Below are 22025 nucleotides of genomic sequence, written 5' to 3'. Positions count from 1 at the left end.
ACAGACTCATGCGTTCTTCCTACAAGGACCTAGACACTGGTACCTCTGTCAGTGTTTCCCTTTCTCTTGGAGAACCGTGGATTTTAGCTGAAATATTATTGGCTCCATTTTTTGTCAGGCTGCTAAATAAAGCCCGTTAATGAAAGAGAAACATCACATTATCCTGTCACCTGGAGGGAAGGTGGTTCTGTCCAGCAGAACCACCCAACTGGCTGGGCTCAGAGCCTGGGTTTGTAGGTGGGCCATATGATTAGTTTGTTTTCCCCCTGGCCCTCCACCTCCCATAAAGAGGTGCTGCATCTTTCCATACTGGGATCTTCCTCTTCCTTTGCAGTAGGACTGTCCCCCACTCACCCATGCCTTATGCTTAGCTGCCTCCCTATCCCTACTCTGCTCATCCCTCTGTAGCAGGGCAGCCATCCCTGGCAATCTCCCTCTGTCTCCTCCCTTGACCAGATTACTGCCGCAAAGCATACAAGAAGATCCACGTCACCAAGGTGGAGGAGCGAGTCACCACCATTTGCCAACGAGAAAACTCTTTCTATGTGGACACGGTGCGAGCATTCCGGGACCGCCGATATGAGTTCAAGGGGCTGCACAAGGTACCAAGCTTGGGTGCTGGTCAAGTTGTCTTGCCAAGCCTGGGGACCTCTTGTGCCTTGCTGAAAACCTCAAAAGGATTACTCTGTTGGCATCCCACTGATAGAGGGCAGGGTTGTATTAGTTATTGGGAAGAAAATTTTCCCTGTGAGGGAGGTAGGGTGCTGGCGCAGATTGACCAGAGAAGCTGTGGCTGGCCCATCCGTCCAAGTGTCCAGAGCCAGTTGGGTTAGATGGGACTTAAAGCAACTTGGTCTAGTAAAAAGGTGTTCCTGCCCAAGGCAGGGGGTGGGATGAGATGAGCTTTAAAGGTGCCTTCCACCCCAAACTATTCTAGGAGGCCCAGGGGCTCTATGTCTGGCAGAGTTAATTAAAGAGCCTGTTGCTTTGCAGTGCCTCCCTGCTGCCTCTTTTGCCACGATTCCCAAGGCTGACAGAGAGGTTTCCCTACACTGGTGGTTCTGCTGTTAGCCGGCCATGATGGATTGCATCAGGCAGTGTATTGAGTTCTTCTCTGCACACATATGGTGCAGCACAGCTGGTGCTGCTTGAATTCCAATCAGCGATAGGAGCTGCAAGTCTCATCTGACAACTGACAAAGTGCCTCTGGCCAACCCCTCCTGTGCTGTAAAAGAAAATGGGATGTTTGACTCCTGATGCTGATCTTTGGCAAAGATATATTCCTGTAGAGCTGCAGTGCTATACCGGGACTGAGTGGAAACCATTTGGGTGCCACCAGCAGTGATATGTGGAATTGTCCTGACTCTGCCCTTGTCATGCAGGTGTGGAAGAAGAAGCTGTCTGCAGCAGTGGAGAAAGGAGATGCCTCTGAAGTGAAACGCTGCAAGAACATGGAGATCCTCTATGACTCCCTTCAGCTGGCCCACAAGTGCATCCTCAACTCCTTCTATGGATATGTCATGCGGAAAGGGTAAGTCTCCCCTGAGCAATCCAGGATCCTCTAGAGAAGACCTTTGGAAACCAGGATTGTCCTGCTGAGGTAGTCACTTCCTGAAGCACCAAGATGAGAGTAGGTCCTGCCTGTAACACTCTTCTCTTGCTTCTACCCACTACTCCTCATCCCGGAGACTCTTACCAGACATTAAATGATTGAAATCTTGTCAGTAAGTGGGTTTTCAGCTTTTCTGGAGCATGATAAGTAGAGAATTTCATAGGAAAACAATGCCCAGTGTTGTGTTTCTTGCCCTTCTTCCCCTAGAGATCCTCCTGCCCTTCCATAGCTGAGTTTTGGAGGGGGTATGTCATTGTTTTAACTGTGATTCCTCTGCTCACAGAGCTCGCTGGTACTCCATGGAAATGGCCGGCATTGTCTGCTTCACGGGGGCAAATATCATCACCCAGGCCAGAGAGCTGATCGAGCAGATTGGGTGAGTGTGTGCTGAGCTGAAGAAGGTCCATCTGCATCTAGGACAGATGTGGGAGCATGTTAAACACTCGAGTTTTCAGAGCGATGGAATACATTTCTTGTGAGGAGGAAGGGCTGAGAAAGCTGGGGGTTTTCATCCTGGAGAGGAGAAGGCTCCAGGGAAACCGTAGAGCTCCTTTAAGTGCTTAAAGAGAATCCAAGAAAGATGCAGACAGATTTTGGGCAACAGCCAGGAGTGGTGGGACAAGAGGGAGTGGCTTCCCACTGCCAGAGGACAGGGTTAGATGGAATATTCAGAAGAAATTCTCTGCACAACTTGCCCAGAGAAGCTGTGGCTGCCCCTGGACCCCTGGAAGTGTTTCAAGGCCAGGTTGGACAGGGCTTGGAGTAAGCTGGTCTAGGGATAGTTGTCCCTGCCCATGACACAGAGTTGTTGGAATGTGAGAGCTTTAAGATCCCTTCCAACCTCAAGTGATCTGTGACTCTCTGATTCTATGAGCATTCAGATTCCTGACATTGCTGTGGTATTTGAGGGTTTGCTTTGCAGAAGGGAACAGATTGGATGGAACAGGCTGCTGCTTAGTGGGGGACACAGAACTGATCCTCACCTCTCATCCACTCTGCTCCTGACAGTGGCCTGCCTCCCTTCTTTCCTTCCTTCCTTCCTTTCTTCCCTAGGAGACCTCTAGAACTGGATACCGATGGGATTTGGTGTGTCCTTCCCAACAGCTTCCCAGAGAACTTTGTCATCAAGTCAACCAATATAAAGAAGCCAAAAGTAACCATCTCTTACCCAGGTGCCATGCTGAACATCCTGGTGAAGGTGAGTCTGGCATGTGTCCAGGCCAGCTCTGCAGCCTGGGAAAAGGAGATGGAGAGCTGATGAGTTGGGAGAGCCCCTCTTCCATCTCTACTCCCTATGTAGTGGGTGAGATGTTGGGGGTGGTGGCCCTGGAAAGCATCTGAGTGGAGAAAGAGGCTCAATATCCTCCATCAGAGGGGAGTCTGTAAGAGGCCAGGTCAGGTGCATGCTTGTGCTGGTAGGGAGTCCAGTGCAAGGTCTAAACCTATCCTCTGCTTAGTCCAGGCTCTATAAAAGAAGAAGATATCATTTTAAGGTCGAAAGTCTTTTTCTTCTCAACAGGCAGGAAAGGTGCTTTGACCTTCAAGTCCTAAATTGTGCTGTAGCTCCCAGAGGGGCGCTCAGGTGTCCCTTTGGGCAGGGTGTGTCCCAGGGGCATCTACTGGTGTGACCTGACAGCTGTAGATTGAAGCTGTTCTGGGGCTGTGCCACAGGAAGGCTTCACAAATGACCAGTACCAGGAGCTGCAGGATCCAGCCTCACTCACCTATATCACGCGCTCAGAGAACAGCATCTTTTTTGAAGTGGATGGTCCATACCTGGCCATGATCCTTCCAGCCTCCAAAGAGGAGGGCAAGAAGCTGAAGAAAAGGTGAGATTTCAAAGCTTGAAATATTGCTTCTTCTCCTGAGTTGAAAGACTGAGGATCTTGTTGCCTTTGTACCTGTGGGGTATGTTGGTCCTTGCCTCCAGAGCCAGCAGCATTTAACTCACTGGCTTTAAATGACAAGTTCCTTACATCAGATCATTGTACCCAGCTACTATGGCAGTAAATTTTAGCAGATAACAGCAAAATTACATTTCTTCAGCCTAGTGACCAGACATCTGCCTGTTTGGCTCTGAGGTGTGCAGGAGAACATTGGCTTTGCTTCTGAGGATTTCTAATACTTGTATTCAATCTAATCTGTTTAAACTCAGCAGTTCCTGCCTTCTTATTTTTCAAGAGTTCACAGACTTCCAGTAACACTTCTCCTATGTATTTCCCCTTCCGTCTCCATCTGTAAGTAGGACTGGTTCTGCCATTATAGGACAGTTGTACCCAAACTTCACTGATTTCTCAAAGACCACCTCCTAACCAAGAATGTGAGCTAGAGCAGTAACATCCATTATTTTGGGTGGCAGCCCACAGACCTTAGTCTGACTCCAAAACATGCTGTTGCTGTCCCCAGCACCCTCTGTCCTCACAATTCTGAACACTTTTGTATTTAATCCCTGACAGGACGAGGTTCTGCACACACCATTCCCTGCCAGTGCCTCTCTCCAGACATTCAGACCCTTCTGTAGGAGTCCAAGTGTTGCTCAGCTCTGAGTGGGCTGTGCTTGTACAACTCCCCTCCCTATAGTTTAGGGATCTAAGAAAGGGCATTTATTTCCTGGTTACTCTCCAAGCACAACAGCCTGGAGGTGGCTGCAGGCACCGTGGTCGGTGGAGGAAGGAAAGGCTGTGCTGTTGGGAATGTGGGTAGGTGGGAGAAGGGCTGGCCAATCAGGTTTGAGTATCCCGTCTTCTCTCTGGTCATTCCCACAATGGCGATTTGGGTTTTTTTGAGACATACAGGTAATTTTCAGGGTTGTAAAAGGCAAAACAATGCAAGAAAAGAAAAGGCAAGAGGAAGGAATGTTCCCTTAGGTGTGTCATGACTGCATGCAGTTTTCTCTCAACTCCTCTGCCAGCATTGGAGTTGCCAGTTTCCTTCTTTCAAAATCTCTTCCGATCTCTTCATTTCCCCACTTGGGATCTCATCTCCCACCCTTACACAACAATTAAGGTCACTCCTCACCCTCAGTGCTGCATCAAGGTTTGGCGTGCTCAGCACAAGAAATCATGGAGCTGCTAGATTGAGTCCAGAGGCCATGGAGATGCTCCAAGGGCTGGAGCCCATCTGCTCTGGAGCCAGGCTGGGAAAATTTACATGGGGAAGAGGAGGCTGCAGGGAGAGCCCAGAGCCCCTCACAGCACCTAAAGGGGCTCCTAGAGAACTGCAGGGGGACTCTGGACAAGGGCTGGAGGGACAGGACAAGGGGGAATGGCTTCCCACTGCCAGAGAGCAGGGTTAGATGAGATATTGGGAAGAAATTCTTGTCTGTGAGGGTGGTGTGACACTGGTAGAAGGTGCCCAGAGAAGCTTTGGCAGCTCCGCAGTGTTCCAGGCCAGGCTGGACAGGGCTTGGAACCACCTGGCCTAGTGGAAGGTGTCCCTGCCCATGGCAGGGGCATGGGATTGGATAATCTTAAAGATCACTTCTCCTTTGGTTTGAAGAGTCAGTGTGGATGATCTGGCGCAAGATCTGAGGTCCTTTTCCAGACCAAGGTAAAATGGTTGCTGGAGAAGCTGTAGATACTTGAGATTATCCAGGTGCAGCTGTGGCTCCTTTGAACATGCTGGATGGTGGCACAAAGGCATGGGGAGAAGCACCCTGGCAGGAGGGACACCGGTGGCACCCTGAGGGATGTGTCCCTTGGTGTAGGCCAGGTTTATTCACACTCTCTCCTAGGTACGCCGTGTTCAACGAGGACGGGTCTCTGGCTGAGCTGAAGGGATTTGAGGTGAAACGCCGGGGAGAACTGCAGCTGGTGAAGATATTCCAGTCATCTGTTTTCGAAGCCTTTCTGAAAGGCAGCACCCTGGAGGAGGTCTATGCTTCCGTGGCCAAGGTGGCCGATTACTGGCTGGATGTGCTCTACAGCAAGGTAGGCACAGCTCAGCAAATCTGCACTCCAAGGTGGAGCCTGGGAAGGAGCATCTAAGCTGTCCAAGCAAAGTCCACCTTCCCACAGTGCTGGGAAGGGCACTGTGGGAGGGTGGACTTTGCTGCTTGCAGAGTCAGTGGTCTCCTGTGCCACTTTAACACTCAGTCACTTCACAGATGACACAGCCTGTGTCATCTGTGGGACTGTGGATCTATTGGAAGCCAGGAAGCCCTGCAGAAGGAACTGGACAGGCTGGATCCATGTGCCAAACCCAGTGGTGTGAAGTTCAACAAGGTCAAGTGCCAGGACCTGCACAGGGGTCACAACAACCCTGTGGAATGCTCCGTGCTGGGGGCAGAGTGTCTGGAAATGCGCCTGACAGGAAAGGATCTGAGGGTGCTAGTCAACAGTGACTAAACACATGCCCAGGTAGACAAGAAGGGCAATGGCACCTGGCCTGTACTAGCCATAGTGTGGCAAACAGGACCAGGGCAGTGACCATCCCCCTGTACTGGACACTGGTGAGGCACCGTGAACCCCTCATGACAAGAAAGACATTGAGGGGCTGGATCATGTCCAGAGAAGGGAAAAGAGCTGGGGAAGTGGCTGGAATGCAAGTCTAATGAGGAGCAGTTGTGGGGGCTCAGCCTGGAGAAGAGGAGATTCAGGGAAGACATTCTTACTCCACAGCTCTCTGAGAAATAGGGCGGAACCACATGGGATGTACAACTTCCACAATCCACATACAACTCCCAGCATGGGAGTTGGGCACTTCTCCCAGGGAACAAGTGACAAGATTAGAGGAAAAAGCCTCAAATTGCAGCAGGGGAGGTTTAGGTTGAGTAATAGAGAAAATTTCATTTCCAAAAGGATTGTCCAGCTCTGGCACAGGCTGCCCATGGCAGTGGTGGAATCCCTTTTCCTGGAGGAATGTATAAGCTGTGTGGATGTGACACTTGGGTACATGGGTTAGTGGTGCCTTTGGTACTGTTGGGGGAATGGTTTGACTTGGTGATATTAGAGGGCTTTTCAACCCAAATGATTCTGTGATTCTATGAGATAAGGGGGTGGGAAGGAACAAGAGTCTAACTGGGTCCTTGTCATGACCTACTGGTCCAGGGGCATGATGTTCATCAGAAATTCTCATCAGGTTGAACAAAGACACTGGTCACGTGTCAGGAACTCTTCATGTTTTATTGTACAGTCGCTGTAACTCCAGCAACCAGCCCACTGCATAAACTCAAAAGGTGTTAGTCAACAAGCCAATTCTTACGATAGACTTCCACAAGAGTGGAAGCAAACAAGCCCTTAATTCTGTATGGAACACTTCAATAAGCTCTCAACTCCTACCACAAGCTCCTCAAAATGCACTGGCTCACAAGCCACAATAGGCCACCAGTATTCAAGGGTACTGGCTAACAAGCTGCAATACACCATCACACAAAGGTGCTGGCACATGAGCCATAACACCACTACTCAAAGGTCCTGGCTAACAAGCCACAACACACCTTTACACAAGCTCCCCACTCCCACAACAGGGTTCAATACTAAGTGTGAAGTAGAATGTGATGGCCCTGCTTTGCTCAGGCAAAGCAAGGGAAGAAAACAAAAAATATTACCAGTCCTTAGATCTGTGTTGGTCTTGCTTTGGTCATGCCATATGGACGGTCCGGAGCTGGGCAAACAATGAGACAAAGTGGAAGAGAAAGAGGAGAAAAAGAAGAAAGGGGACCTATTTGCTCGCTTTCATGCACAGCAAGCCCTTCTTCTGAATGTGTGTTGGAGAGGGAACTAAGCCTGAGTCTCAAGGCGTAGCAGGGAATTGGCTCAGAACAGCACTGCCACACCTCTGTGGGACCCTCTCCTCCAATCACACCTTTCCTGTAGCAATATTCAGAATATTTGAGACAAAACATGTTTAGTTCTGATCCTCTACAGTCCTTCGTTTTGTGATGCTGTTTTACAACAAATTCTTGGTGAGCCTAACTTTGTATGCACAACACAAAGCTGTACTGCCACAGCCCAGCTGTGGCACAAGCTGATGCCAGTCTGAAACCCACACACCCTCTTTACTATAGATCCTACTGGCAGCTGCAGCAGGAAGCAATTTCCAGGCTCCCAGTAAAGAGACACATCAGCTGTGTGTGGTGTTCCCTCTTTCTAACAGCAGCAAAGTTTGATCATTAGTTGTTGCTAACTTTGGGCTTTTCCCTGGCCTTCAGGCTGCCAACATGCCTGATTCAGAACTGTTTGAGCTCATCTCAGAGAACCGGTCCATGTCACGCAAACTGGAGGACTACGGGGAGCAGAAGTCCACCTCTATCAGCACTGCCAAGCGCCTGGCAGAGTTTTTGGGGGACCAGATGGTGAAGGATGCAGGGCTGAGCTGCCGCTTCATCATTTCCAAGAAACCAGAAGGGTCTCCTGTCACCGAGAGGTAACCCCACCTGGAGGGGCCAGGGCTTCTGGCAGTGTGGGAGAAACCAAGACGGGATGGGCAGGCAGCAAGAAGGGAGGGAGCTGGAATACATGGCCAGGTGATCACCTGAATCTGGCATAGGCCATGAGCAGGGCAGTGGTAACACTGGACAGCCCAGTGGCCTCACAGGAGTTAGGAGAAGCCTGGAGGATCTCCACAGGCTGGGAAAGTAGATTGGGGGTGCTGGGACATTGATTGCCTGCCTTCCCCAGGGCCATCCCCCTTGCCATCTTCCAAGCCGAGCCCAGTGTACGCAAGCACTACCTCCGGAAATGGCTGAAGAGCCCCTCGCTGCAGGACTTCAACATCCGTGCGGTGAGTGAGGCATCCCTACAGATGCCACCACATCTGGGACATGGGCTTGTCCTGTTGGAGACACAACCTGGGCAGTGGCTTCCTGTGCTCACAAAGCAGGGGGCTGGAGTGAGGGTGCTACTGGGATATTTGATCCTGTGTCTGGGGGTCCTTCTGCTTGGCTTTCTTTTCTGCCTAAGCTCTGCCCTCTTCCCAGATCCTGGACTGGGACTACTACATCGAGAGACTGGGCAGCACCATCCAGAAAATCATCACCATTCCTGCAGCCCTGCAGCAGGTACAGGGCAGTTGGGGGGTGGACAGAAGGAAGGATTTCTGCCGGAGACTCAGTGTGATTTGGAGCTATTCTGCAGGTAAAGAACCCAGTGCCACGGGTCCGACATCCAGACTGGCTTCACAAGAAGCTCCTGGAGAAGAATGATTTGTACAAACAGAAAAAAATCAATGAGCTTTTTGTTTCAAAAGGCAAGAAACAGGTAAAGAGGGGGAGGGAAATGTGCTGGCAGTGCCAGTGGGGCTGTTCTCTTGCAGCCCACATCCTCCTGCTCTCCTTGCTCTCTCAGATTCTTGCCAACCTGCCTGTGGAGGGGACACCCAGCTCTCAGGTCAGTGACATAGAGGACTTTGGGGCTGTCAAGATCCCTCTGCCACTACGTCCCATTGCAAATAAGCGGAAGCGCATCCCTGCAACAGAGGAAAGCCAAGAGCTGTCCCAGGACCTGGAGCTGTCCCAGTCCTGGCGGGAGATCCTGGGCCCACCTCCATCCCTTGGCACCACCAAGGTAGGTGAAGCAGATTGTGCAGGGGATGCCCCAGGACTGTACTCATCCATCCAAGCTTGGGTGCTTCCAGGAGCAAGCTGTGGGTTTCACAGCTGCACTCTGTGAACCCACACTCTGCACACACATGGTTCTGGGACACAAGGAGAAATACAACCAGGAGACAGAAAAGCAATCCCTGATAGAGAAAAAGGGGGTGGTGGCTTCACAGGTGGGGCAGGAACATGATGTGAGACTGGGAGCTGGAGGGCTCGGCTGTATGGTTTGATGTTGTGGGGCTGAGACACTTTTGCTGATTTCATGCTTACGATCACCCCACTCAGGAGGAGCGTCTGGTCTGGCTGCGCTTCCACCAGAAGAAGTGGGAGCTGCAGGCTCGGCAGCGGCAGGAGCGGAGGAAGAGACGGCGGCTGGAGGATGGTGGGGTGGTGACAGGTGGAGGAGTGCTCCGCGATGCCCTCTCCAAAGGGCTGAGCAGTTACCTGCGTCAGACAGCACGCAGCATCCTGGACTTGCCCTGGCAGGTCGTGCAGGTACTGGGGAGGGGACCTGCCACAGAGCAGTCTGGGGCACAAGCCTCACATTTACACTCTGTGGTCAAATGCTGAAGTTCAGGAGCCCTGACCTACCTCATGTAAGTCTTAGCCCTGGGGAGCCCAGGAGGGGCTGCAGAGCCTCAGACTCACACACATCTGGATGGAAACGGGTATCTACAGAGTCATTCTTGGTGACTCTGAGATGCATGGTAGATCTGTTGGTGGGGCAGCTCTAGTTCAGACCACGGGCAGCACTGGCAGTCACAGAACTGCAAAAACACCAGCTGAGGCTGGGGCAGCTTTCGTGTCCCTCTGGTCCCACATCCTCCTCAGTCAGGGCCACCCAGAACTGGGGTCCCAGGACCATGTCCTGGAATATCTCCAAGGATGGAGAGCATCACTTCCATCCATAGGCAACCTGGACCAGGTTCACCGTTCTAGGGAAGAAGTTTCTGACATGCAGAGGAACCCCTCCTGCTTTGTGCCCATGATGTCTGGTCCTGCCACTGGGCACAACTGGAAAGAGTCAGGTTCTGTCCTCTCTGCATTTCCCATTGGGTATATATATGTGGATGAGATCCCTCTGAGCTTTTTCTGCTCTGAGATGGACAGTCTGCCTGTCTGCCCTGATATGAAAGATGCTCCAATCTCTTCTTCCTCCTTGTGGCCCTTCACTCTATTCCTTATGTCTCTGTCCTGTGTTAAGGAGCCCGGCATTGGACATGGGATTCCAGTGGTGCCTAGAAGCAGACAAATGTACAAATGAAGAGGTGGGGTGGTGTCATCCAGGTGTTTTTACAAACCTTTGTTATGTGTGGCCACCTAAGCCCAGCCCCTGTCACCCACTTCATCTCCAGAAAGGTATCAGAACTGCAGGTCCAGGACTTCAGAGTGACTTGGATGACAATCCCTGGAGCTGGTTGGCCAGCCTGAGGCAGTTTTCTTCATGGTGCCCTGGGACAGTAGCAGGACACAGGGACTCCAGAGCTGAAAGTGATGACTCTCTAAGCCCCCACTTTGGTTTTAGCCACCAACTGACCGTATAGGTCCCCAGAGAACTCTGCAGTGTTGATGTAAGCACTGATGGCATGTTGGATCTCCTGCTAACGCTGACCTCATGCCCCATGTCCTGCAGATTGCTGAGACCAGCCAGCCTGGGCTGTTCCGGCTGTGGGCGGTGATAGGGAGTGACCTGCACTGCATCAAGCTGAGCATTCCCCGTGTCTTCTATGTCAACCAGCGCGTCCCAAAGCCTGAGGAGGGAACAGCCTACAGGAAGGTGAGGACTTGCCCCTTCTGGAAGGGGAAACAGCTGCTTGCACTGAGGTAAGGCACTTCACCTCCCCTGTAAGCAGGAGTTACAAGCATCTGCCACACAACACCTCCTACCCCATGGATATCCCTCATTCAGGCCCTAGTCCCTCTGCTAATCCCTGCCTGCCTGGAAATCAAGTTCTCTGTTAAAGGAATTTGTAATGTGCATGAGCATAGCTCACTGATTTCCTTAGGAGAGGGCACCAGGAGCTGGCCTGGCTCAGAGTCTGGCTTCTGGCAGTGGTGCCATGTGGTGGGTTGTGTCTCAGTTATGCTGTCCCTTACCTTGGCAGGTAAACAGAATCCTACCCCGCTCAAACTTAGTTTACAACTTGTATGAATACTCTGTTCCTGAAGACATGTACCAAGAGCACATCAACGAAATCAATGCAGACCTCTCTGCTCCGGACATTGAGGGAGTGTATGAGACACAGGTAACTCTTTCAGGTGCTCATCTTTAAGGGTTGCTGAGCAGTAGCTTTTTAGTTTGAGTTCCAGTGGCGAGACACCAAAAATCCCTGACCCTGGACATTGTCCAGGAAAGTAGGAATTATGCTCATATGGACAGAAGTGCTAGGTATCAGCACATGGGTTACAGTATGTTGAGACAGGTACTTTGGGGAAAGAAATTGAGAGCTTCCTCTAAACGAATCCTGAGCCAGCCTGCTGGTATTGTAACCAGGAAAGAAAAAGGGGCGTTTGGAGTAAAGCTGGTGAAAAACCCAACATATGTGGAGTGATACATAGTGTCACTGTCCTCTATGTGATACATAGTGTCATGTCCTCTAAAACAGGTTGTAAAAGCTTTAAATAAAAGAACAGCATATAACTTGAAAGTTCAGGAAGAGCAAGAACAACCTAAATGAAATTCTGTAGAAAGCAATGAGGCTAAAATTCAATTTGCCAGTGGTGAGAATGAAGGTGGGAACCTGGGATGCTTGCTTCCCACTGGAAGGATACTGGTTTGTCCAGCAGATAAAAATCTGATGACAGGAATTTAATGAAGAAGATAATGTAGTGAAAAGACCTGGCCTGTATGGAAGTGGCAGAATAGACCACACCATTGTAAGAGGGGAGTTAAAGAAAGCATAAAAGCTGGTGAATTTAAAACTGAAATGCACTGTGGGATTATTATGGATGAAAAGTCCTGAGTAGGACAAGCTTTGCTGTGAGCAGAGGTGCCACTGGCCATGAAATGGTTTCTGAGGTGCAGGAGACTGCAAGGGTAAAAAGATCATCGCAGAGTTGGGAGACTTGCTACTCAAGTTACTGGTATAACCTATGAAGCATTCCAGTGGGACATAGTTAAAGAAAACTTTTTTATTCACCTTAAGTTTCTACTTTTGAAAAATTTGAAGAAAGGTCTCTCAAGGCAAGGCACAACTCTTAATGATTACGGGGAGGCTGTGAAATCCTGTGGTGATGTAAAAGATTGAACCATATATGCCATCATCAATTGAAAATGGTCCCCACCAAACCCTACTGAGGTCAAGTAAGCAGCAACAAAAACATACTTCAGATTACTTGTCTGAAGAGACTGGCTTATACCCAAATTCTTTATATCTATAGACCTTCCTCTAGAAAAACCTGTCTTCTCTACTCTAGTAGAGTTTAATAAGTGGGAAGAGGAAAAACCAAGAAGTTTAGAGGAAATTAAAATGAGCAGCTGAAGTAAAACAAAGGGCATGGAGAAATTTTAAAAATATGAAGGGATTCAGATAGTCATGGAGTAGCAGCATCTGTCATCTGAGGGGAGGTTGAGTGAATTCGACTGTGCAGCCCAGAAGAGGCTAAGGGTACCTGCTCAATGGGAATAGTGGAGAAGAGGCTCTGCTCTGGCACCCAGGAAAGAATGGGCAACAGTGGACACAACCTAAAACATGTAAATTCAGTGTAAATGTCAGAAAAAACTTCTGCAAATATCATTGAGCAGGTTGCCCCAGGAGTTGTGGAGTTTCCATCCTCAGAGACATAGTTAACCCAGCTGGACACTGACCTGGGCAAGGAAAGCTCTGTCTTGATCTTTAAACATCTGCAGTGCAGTTCTGATCATTCTCCCAAAAAATGCAGCCAGGAGTAACAGAGGGATGCAAGGGAGGGAACAGTTTGCCCTCAGGGATGGAACTTAGATGGGAATGCTTCATCTTGCTGAAAAGATGTGAGGGGCCTCTACAACTAAAACTAGCACGAGGGAAGAGCGATTAGGCAAAAAATGGTTATTGCTTCTCACTAGTTTGGGACCCGGTTCCTCAGCAAGCCATTCAAGAGTCTCCCACAGCAGTGGACTTGACAGCTACGGGGTTAATAAAACAGGATGGATCTGTGGTGAATCTCCCACCATGCCGATTATCTGGAGGTTCAAATGGAGCCCCTGCCTAAGAGTGACAGACCACAAGTTGCAGAGCAGCAAGATTGCCCAAATATTGTTCCACACGTCCTCCAAAGTACCTTGATGGTAGGATCTGGGTGTAGATAGGAAGATGTGGATTTTGAGATACCTGTTCTATACCTTTAGCAAGGCTGATAATACCAAACTGATGCCAAGGACCTCAGATGTGTGCTACCTGTGGCTTTTAAACTGGGTTATTCTAGGTCTGCAGCCCCCAAGAAAAGCTTAGTAGCAGTTGTTCCATCACGTCTCTCCCCATCATTCCAGGTGCCACTGCTGTTCCGTGCCCTGATCCACCTGGGCTGTGTGTGCATGGTCAGCAGGCAGCTTGTCCGGCACCTGGCAGGGCGAGAGGCTGAAACCTTCAACATTGAGCACCTGGAGATGCGCTCACTGGCTCAGTTCACTTACCTGGAACCAGGTGAGGCATCCTGGGAGAGGGGCTCCTGGGGCACCTGGTACCCATGGGCACCACTGATGCTCTGTGCTCTGTGTCCCCAGGAAGCATTCGCCACATCTACCTGTACCACAGCTCCCAGGGCAGCAAGGCAGTCCTGGGCCTCTTCATCCCCTCCCAGCGCAAGGCTGCTGTCTTCGTGCTGGACAAGGTAAGGAGGGCTGTGGAGAGTGGAAAATTGGGGGTGCTGATGGCTGGACATGCCCTGGCCGTGTGCCCTGACAGCCCAGAAATTCCCCATGTCCTGGACTGATCCCCACAGCAGGGAAGGGAAAGATTCTGCCCTTCTGCCTTGCTCAGGTGAGACCCCACATGCAGAGCTGCCTCCAACCTGGGGTTTGCAACATAGGAAGGATGTGGAGCTGCTGAAGCAAGTTCAGAGGAGGCCACAGAGATGCTCTGATGAAGGCTGGAGCACTTCTGCTTTGTAGACAGACTGGAGGTGTTGAACAGGGAGAAAGCTCCAGGGAGACCCTTCCAGTGCCTAAAGAGAGGTGGAAAGGAACTTTGGACAAGGGATGGAGTGACAGAAAAAGGGGGAATGGCTTCCCACTACCAGAGAGAAAGGTTAGGTGGAATATAGTGAGGAAATTGTTTCCTGTGAGGGTAGTGAGGCCCTGGCACAGATTTGCCAGCAAAGCTGTGGCTGCCCTATCCCCAGAAGTGTTCTAGGCCAGATAGGATGGGGCCTGGAGCAACCTGGTCTAGTTGACCTCAGGTTGCGCCAGGGGAGGTTTAGGATGAATATTAGGAAAAACTTCATCAAAAGGGTTTTAAAGCCCTGGCACAGCTGCCCAGGACAGTGGTGGAGTCACCATCCCTGGAGGGATTTAAAAGATGTGAGGATGTGGCACTTGGAGACATGGTTTAGTGGTGGCCTTTGGCAGTGTTGGGTGAACAGCTGATTCGATCATAAAGGTATTTTCCAACCTAAACAGTTCTGAGATTATGTATTGTCTGTGGCAGGGGGTTGGACTAGACAACATTTAAAGGTCCCTTCCCCCCCAGACCTGGTAGGGCCAGGCAGCAGGAGGTTTCCCTGTACATCGCACATCCCTGCCACATTTTGGCAGGGCCCCTGGCACTGCACATCCCAGGGTCGCTCTCCCCCTGCTCTGACCTGGTCCCTCTTCCACCCAGGTACGCAGGAACCAGATGCCAAACCTCACCACCTTGTTCTCAGTGGAGCGCACGGCTCTGCTGGAAAAGGTGGGCAAGGAGCTGTTGCCCCCAGACAAACACACCTTTGAGGTGCGTGCTGAGACTGACCCCAAGGCCATCTACAGAGGTGTCCAGCGACTGCTCTTGGGCTACAAGGTGAGATGAAGGTGTGGGGAAGGTTTCAGTGGGACCGTTTGGACTAAGGGAAGGATGCTGTGGAAGGCACTGGTACACCAGTTCCAAGAACACCTGCATGTAACTGCTGGGCCCAAGTGGGTGCTTGTTTTGCTTGTCTGGGGCAGTGTCAGCAGCAAGGCCACCTCTGGATCTCACTCCATCCCTGCACTCAGCTGGAGAGCTGGTGGTGTTGAAAGTGGGTGCATGCTTCAGGAATGCTGGGGTGTGCTGTCCCAGGACCATGGGGACCTGCTGTGGGGATGGGGCACCTGACACCACCAGCTTCCTGTTGAGCAGGTGAGAGGTGCACCAGGACATGTCTCTTTCTTTTTGGTGCAGGACGAGCATCGGGGCCCCACATTGGTGGCTGTGCAGTCCAACTGGGACCTGAAGCAGCTGGCAAATGGGATCCCCATCATTGAGGAGTTTCCCTTGGTCCCTATCCGGCTGGTAGATGACATCAGCTACTCAGTCCTGGACTGGCAGCGCCATGCTGCCCGCCGCATGATTCGCCACTACCTCAACTTGGACACCTGCCTTTCCCAGGCTTTTGAGATGAGCAGGTACCCAGGGTGGCAGTGTTCCTCTGAGGCTGCCGTGCCCTCAGTGGTACCACAGGAGTTGCCTCACCCCTTGAGGGGATGGTCAGGGTCTCTGTTTTCCCTGCAACCATGCTTATGCCAATGACTACTAATGTCTCTGTGCCTCAGGTACTACCACATCCCCATTGGAAACCTCCCTGATGACATCTCCACCTTCGGCTCTGACCTGTTCTTCTCACGCCACCTTCATCGCCACAACCACCTGTTGTGGCTGTCCCCCACAGCCCGCCCCGACCTGGGGGGGAAGGAGGCCGATGACAACCGCCTGGTCATGGAGTTTGATGAGAGAGCCTCAGTTGAGATCAACAACCCTGGCTGCTACTCCACAGGTGAAGAGGGAGGAAGGTGGTAGCACTGAGTGGGGCAGAGCTGGATCCTGCTCTGTGAGTCCTGCAGAGGTATGGATGCAGTCCCCAAAGAGTCTCTATGGTGACAGTTGTAACCAGCAGCTTTTGGGTTTCAGCATCTGTATGGGTAAGGAGGATGCTAGGGACATGTCCTAGAGCAGGGAAGGCTCACCTGAAACATGTGCAGGCATCAAAATGGGGATTCTTTACCAATGACCAATGACAGCAGCACTTGGCAGACCACCTTCAATGTTGTCAGCCCAAGGACAGCTCACTTGGTGATGCTGGGACAGGCCTCTCTTAGGCAGCTTGAGTGTAATGAGTTCTTCTGAGGTCCACTGTTGCAGCCTCCAGGAAAACTGGTGGTCCCCAGAGGGTCAGTAGGTCCGAGTCTTGTTGAAAGACAAGGCTCAATCAACACTTATGAAGGTCCAGTAATGCCTATGAAAGCATCTGCCCTCTGAGTGCAGTAGCACCTCTAGATCACCCTGTACCTGTGAAAAGTACTTCTGGCAGCAGCAGGGAGGGTGGTCCTGGTCCTTTCCCTGCCTCCCTGCTGACAGTTGTTCTGCTCTTAGTGTGTCTGGAGTTGGACATCCAGAGCCTGGCTGTGAACACCGTGTTGCAGTCTCACCACGTGAATGACATGGAAGGAGGCTCCAGCATGAGCATTAGCTTCGATGTGATTCAGCAGGCATCCCTGGAGGACATGATCACAGGGAACCAAGCTGCCAACATCCCAGCCAGCTATCATGAGACTGCCCTCTGCTCCAACACTTTCAGGTGTGGCTTGAGAAACAGCAGGAGGTAGAGAGGTGGTCTCCATCCTGGCAGGTCCCCTCAGGGTCCTACTTTACTCCTGTCTGGCTTTAGCCTTTCCCCAGCAGTAGGGCTTGTAAAGTCGTCTAAGTATAAATCCAGGCCGCAAGTGCATGGCAGGCATCTTCTCCAACACAGTGGAAGATCCTCAGATCTGCCTGGTGCCTCAGTTAGCAGATGCATGGGGATGTTGCTTTCTTCTTTGTTCATACTCCACCAGGTTATCGAAGCACATATTATGTGCTGAGGGCTGAAGAAGGGAGTTCCTGTTCTAAATCCTCTAGTGTGTCTGTAAACACATCCTTGTCAGGAAGGGGGAAGTGTTGCTGGCTGCTGGTGGGGTAATGCCAGTCTCTGCTCGTTGGCAGGATTTTGAAGAGCATGGTGGTGAGCTGGGTGAAGGAGATTACACAGTACCACAATGTCTATGCAGACAACCAGGTCATTCACTTTTACCGCTGGCTCCGCTCTCCTTCCTCCCTGCTTTATGACCCAGCACTGCACCGCACGCTCCACAACATGATGAAGAAGCTTTTCTTGCAGTAAGTGAGGTCTTAAGTATGCCAATCTGGTGGAAGGGAATGGAGAGGTGTGATGTTAATGACCAGGATTCTGGCACCCACAGTGATCTTCCAGAAAGGTGGGCAGTAGGAGGGACCTCTCATCCTCTTTGGGTGACTTCCCTTGCCCAGTGTTGCTACATGTTAACTCTAGGCTGAGGAATCAACACATGGTCTTTGGGTCACATCTGCCCCTTGTACATTGCTTTCCTGCCCACTGACCCCACCCTGTGCCCTGGTGCAGGCTGGTGGCTGAGTTCAAGCGCCTGGGCTCCTCTGTGGTCTATGCCAACTTCAACCGCATCATCCTGTGCACCAAGAAGCAGCACATTGAGGATGCCATCAGCTATATGGAGTACATCATCAACAGGTGAGGTGCACCTGGAGGTGGGGATGGGGCAGGGCTCAAGACCAGGGAGGAGGATGCTGATTTTTTGCCTTCTAATGCACCTCAAAACTGAAGAGATGCATTAGAGTGGACACAAGGGAGAATAAAACTAGAATGATTGTGAAGTAAGTGAATGAGGCCAGTTGGCCAATGATGATGAATGGGTGTTCTACTGGCTGGCTGCCTACTCAGGTTAGGACGAGGATGTTGGCAACTAGGGTTCAGAATAGGATTTGTGATAGAGGGCGGAATACTGCCAACTTTTTTTGGCAAAGCTACTGAAGTTCCAGTTCTCTTGCTGTAATGCCTGGAGTAGTGATCTGTCCCTAGCTGCCCTCTATGGGCAGTATTCCATGTATAGTCATAGGATTCAAACCTGAAGAGACTTCCAGGAGAGCCTGAAATGCCCAGCAACTTGTCCCCTGGCTGGCTGTCCCCATCCCAGCTGTGGTATAGGCACCTTGACACAAGAATAGAGAGTCAAGTGTCCTTGGGCATGACTTCCCCTGGGATCCCTAACCGGAGTCCAATGGGAATGGGGACACTCCTCTCTCCTGGCCAGCACCACTTCCCCACAGTGTCCCATGGAGAAGAGATGATGCTGACACAGGAACTGACTGCAGTTTCCTCCCTCCAGCATCCACTCCAAGGAGATCTTCCACTCTCTGACCATCTCGTTCTCCCGATGCTGGGAGTTCCTGCTCTGGATGGACCCAGCAAATTATGGAGGTATCAAGGGAAAAGTGGATTCTCGCATCCACTATGGGGAGGTAAGAGATGGGAAGCACCCTGTCCCTTGGGAGCAGAGTAGGGAGGTGCTGGCTGGGCATGAGGGACTGCTATGTGTGTGACCCCCAGAAGGACAGCAGCAAGACATTGGAGGAGGAGGAGGGGAGTGAGGAAGAGGAGGAGGAGGAGGTGGCGAGGGAAGAACAGGAGGAGAAAGGGGAGCCTGATATGGAGGAGCTGCTGGAGAACAACTGGAATATCGTGCAGTTCCTGCCCCAGGCCAGCTCCTGCCAGAGCTACTTCTTGATGATCATATCAGGTGAGCAGTATGGGGAGATGCTGAGGTCACTGTGCCCCTCCAGTGTCAATTCTGGGTAGGAGCTGGAGCCTTGCCTATGTCTTCCCAGCCTACATCGTGGCTGTGTACCACAGCATGAAGGAGGAACTGCGGCGTAACACCCCTGGGAGCACCCCCATCAAGAGGAGGAGCACCAGCCAGGTGTCCGAGGAGGCTATGGGGGAGCTGAGGGCCATGCCTGGTGAGTGCCAAGTCCCAGGGCAGCACTGCTGCAGGCAGAGAGCCACTCACCTTGCTTGCCCTATGTGCCACCAAATCGTTTCAAACACTCTCTGCTTTACCCCTCTAGGCATGATCACCTTCTCACAAGATTACGTGGCCAATGAGCTCACCCAAAGCTTCTTCACCATCACCCAGAAGATCCAGAAGAAGATGGCTGGTTCCCAGAATGCCACAGAGCCCTCAGACATGTTCCCAGTCCTGCCTGGCTCCTACCTGCCTCTCAACAACCCAGCTCTGGAGTTCATCAAATATGTCTGCAAGGTCACTAGGGATGGGCCAGGTCCCTTGGCTAAAGGATTGGGGTCTGAACTGAAATTCTGGTCCTTGTCCATTGCTGCAGCTTTTCCCAGGATGGATCTTTTTATTGGGCCCTGAATCTATATGAGGGTCACAAGGATCTGAGCTGTCCTGAGAACAGTTTCTGCTGCTAGGCTCATCTGGCTTTTATCCTTGCAGGTCCTCTCCCTGGATGCCAACATAACCAACCAGGTGAACAAACTACGCCGGGACCTGCTGCGCCTCATTGAGGTGGGCGAGTTCTCAGAAGCAGCCCAGTTTCGGGACCCTTGCCGCTCCTATGTGCTTCCTGAAGTCATCTGCAGGAACTGCAACTTCTGCAGGGACTTGGACCTCTGCAAGGACCCTGCCCTTTCCCAGGTGCAGCCTCTCTCCTAGGGTCAATAGAAGCCCCAGTACAGCAATGCTGGAGGCCAGATGATCATCTTATCCACTTTATCTCCCCTTTGTTTTGCAGTTTTGATCATCTGCCTGCTGTCCATGATCATCCTCACCTAAAGCCAATTTTCTGTTCATCTTTTCTAGCTGCATGTGATGGATCTGAGCATGCTTGGGCTTTGGCTTATGTTCTGTCCTCTCCAGAAACAAGTTTCACCATCCCTGTGCATGGGACTTGCAGTGCTTACGTCCCTCTCTTTGCCCCTAGGACAGGTTGGTGCTGCCTGGCTGGCTCTGCCCCAGCTGCCATGTGCAGTACGATACCGATGCCATTGAGATGGCGCTGGTGGAAGCCCTGCAGAAGAAGCTGATGGCCTTTGTGCTGCAAGACCTGGTAAGCACAGGGATCCCCCGCTCTGCCCATTTCCCTGGTTGTCTGTGCCTGGACACATTCACTTTGCCACTGGCAGAGGGGCTTGGCCTCATCTCTTGACCCACCTGAACCTCCTTGGCCTCCAGGTGTGCAGAAAGTGTCATGGAGTGAAGGAGACACACATGCCTGTGTACTGCAGCTGTGCTGGAGACTTCGCGCTCACCATCTCCTTCCAGGTACTTCAACACCTGCCCAGCCCAGCAGCTCAGTGAGGGGCCCCAAGGTGCCCTGTGCCTCCTCTGTCTCTGCTTTAGCTGCACATCCCCTGGCACCTGCTGAACTGCTCTCTGGCCAGCCCTGCCTAGCCACTCCATCAGAGCCTCCAGTTGCCCAGGATGCTGGGTAGCCTCCTTCCCTCCCTGTTCTTCTCTCCCCAGGTCTTCATGGACCATGTCAGTGTCTTCCAAAACATTGCCCGGCACTATGGCATGGCCTACCTGCTGGAAACCATTGAGTGGCTGCTGCACACCAACCTCCAGCTCCAGCAGTGAAGGCTGCACTGCTCTTCCTGCCTACTCCATGATCTCACATCCATGGAGAGTGGTACTGGACCCCCTTGGCCATGGGCCAGACCACAGAGACATTGCACACCCCTCCTGCAGGGAGGGAAGAGGAGGGGAACCATGCTTGGCACAGGGCTGTCTGGTGGGAGATTTGGGAGTTTCCAGGGGCTAGAACTGGGTTCCACATGTCTGTGCTGGCCCCAGGTATAGTTTTAATTTTCAGTTTCTATAAATAAATGGGTAGTAGGAGACAGGTGTAGTTTTTAGGGGAGGGAGGAATCAGGGGCTGTGGGTGCCAGTGGCTGTGGCACCACCCATAGCTTGGGTCATAGTGGTGGCTGTGCTACCACTGGCTTCACCCCATCCTCAGCCCAGCCCTTGCCAGCATGAGGCAGGCAGTGCCTACAGGTGCTGCCCACACCTGCCAGCAGGTCCTGCCTGTGGGCAGCTGGCTGTGCTGGGGTGACTTCCCTGTGCTGATGCGCTTTGGGCATGCTTGGCCTGAGCACTTGTCAGCCCTCATTAAGGTGTAAGTGGGTCTGTCTGCCGAGGTGGGGGACCTGAGACCATACACACATCCCTGCAGGACCAGCAGCCCGTGGCTGGAGGCTGTACATCCCTACCATGACAGTGCAGGGCTGGAGTATAGGGACACAGCCACCAGCTCTGACACCCATGTCCCCCCATTTCACTGCAGTGAGTCGCCCTAGGCAAGGTTTATTGACAGCCTGTACAGTAAAGGCAAGGCAACCCTGACGACGGGGAGAAGTGATGCATCTGACTCCATTGATATCAGATGGCTAATTAATTCGTTTATTATACTATATTATTTTATATTACATTACATCTAAACTGAATCTGCACAAAGCACTCTGCCCAGAATCTTGTGACTCAGCCGACAGTCCTGACACACACATGGGTTCAATTGGTCAATGGATCAAAACACTCACACCAGAATCCACTTACCAATTCCCTTCAAGTAAACAATCTTCCACAATGCATTCCACTTGTGAACGAGAGGCACAGCAATTGAGATAAGAATTGTTTTTTCTCTCTCTGAGGTTCAGAGAATGTAAATCCCAGAAAATATCCTTGGGAAGTTGTGCCTTGCTTTTCTCTGTGAAGAGAAAATATGGTGGCAGGTGGGCTGTAGGACATGTCCCACTCTTCCATGTGTGCTGCTCCACATGGAGGCAGCAGGTCCCTCAGAACTGGGAGCTACTGATGGTTTCAGGCAGAGC

The 22025-nt window shown here is 51.5% G+C and overlaps 1 protein-coding gene across 4 annotated transcripts in view; it reads left to right on the top strand.

The window, feature by feature from the left end:
* The window catches only part of POLE (DNA polymerase epsilon, catalytic subunit), a 34397-nt gene extending 13364 nt beyond the window's left edge, over positions 1 to 21033 (top strand). For 2 of the 4 annotated variants that reach the window (XM_059863880.1, XM_059863877.1), the window contains exons 19-48: positions 457 to 602; positions 1383 to 1531; positions 1896 to 1988; positions 2666 to 2810; positions 3284 to 3441; positions 5346 to 5541; positions 7764 to 7978; positions 8233 to 8335; positions 8532 to 8612; positions 8689 to 8811; positions 8899 to 9117; positions 9438 to 9647; positions 10786 to 10929; positions 11258 to 11398; positions 13621 to 13774; positions 13855 to 13961; positions 14951 to 15127; positions 15488 to 15711; positions 15859 to 16079; positions 16676 to 16880; positions 17285 to 17458; positions 17721 to 17846; positions 18502 to 18634; positions 18723 to 18912; positions 19001 to 19132; positions 19241 to 19434; positions 19630 to 19830; positions 20117 to 20242; positions 20368 to 20457; positions 20659 to 21033. In XM_059863880.1, the coding sequence (XP_059719863.1) occupies positions 457 to 602; positions 1383 to 1531; positions 1896 to 1988; positions 2666 to 2810; positions 3284 to 3441; positions 5346 to 5541; positions 7764 to 7978; positions 8233 to 8335; positions 8532 to 8612; positions 8689 to 8811; positions 8899 to 9117; positions 9438 to 9647; positions 10786 to 10929; positions 11258 to 11398; positions 13621 to 13774; positions 13855 to 13961; positions 14951 to 15127; positions 15488 to 15711; positions 15859 to 16079; positions 16676 to 16880; positions 17285 to 17458; positions 17721 to 17846; positions 18502 to 18634; positions 18723 to 18912; positions 19001 to 19132; positions 19241 to 19434; positions 19630 to 19830; positions 20117 to 20242; positions 20368 to 20457; positions 20659 to 20772 (4691 nt within the window). In that variant the 3' untranslated portion in view covers positions 20773 to 21033. The remainder of the gene's footprint in view (positions 1 to 456; positions 603 to 1382; positions 1532 to 1895; positions 1989 to 2665; positions 2811 to 3283; positions 3442 to 5345; positions 5542 to 7763; positions 7979 to 8232; positions 8336 to 8531; positions 8613 to 8688; positions 8812 to 8898; positions 9118 to 9437; positions 9648 to 10785; positions 10930 to 11257; positions 11399 to 13620; positions 13775 to 13854; positions 13962 to 14950; positions 15128 to 15487; positions 15712 to 15858; positions 16080 to 16675; positions 16881 to 17284; positions 17459 to 17720; positions 17847 to 18501; positions 18635 to 18722; positions 18913 to 19000; positions 19133 to 19240; positions 19435 to 19629; positions 19831 to 20116; positions 20243 to 20367; positions 20458 to 20658) is intronic. The other 2 variants (XM_059863879.1, XM_059863878.1) reach the window with 2 other exon arrangements.
* Positions 21034 to 22025: the final 992 nt, after the last annotated feature.

Source organism: Haemorhous mexicanus, chromosome 19 (assembly GCF_027477595.1).
Source record: "Haemorhous mexicanus isolate bHaeMex1 chromosome 19, bHaeMex1.pri, whole genome shotgun sequence".
Taxonomy (NCBI): domain Eukaryota; kingdom Metazoa; phylum Chordata; class Aves; order Passeriformes; family Fringillidae; genus Haemorhous; species Haemorhous mexicanus.
The sequence above is the reverse complement of the archived record's forward strand: the minus strand, read 5'-3'. Positions and strand labels throughout refer to the sequence as shown.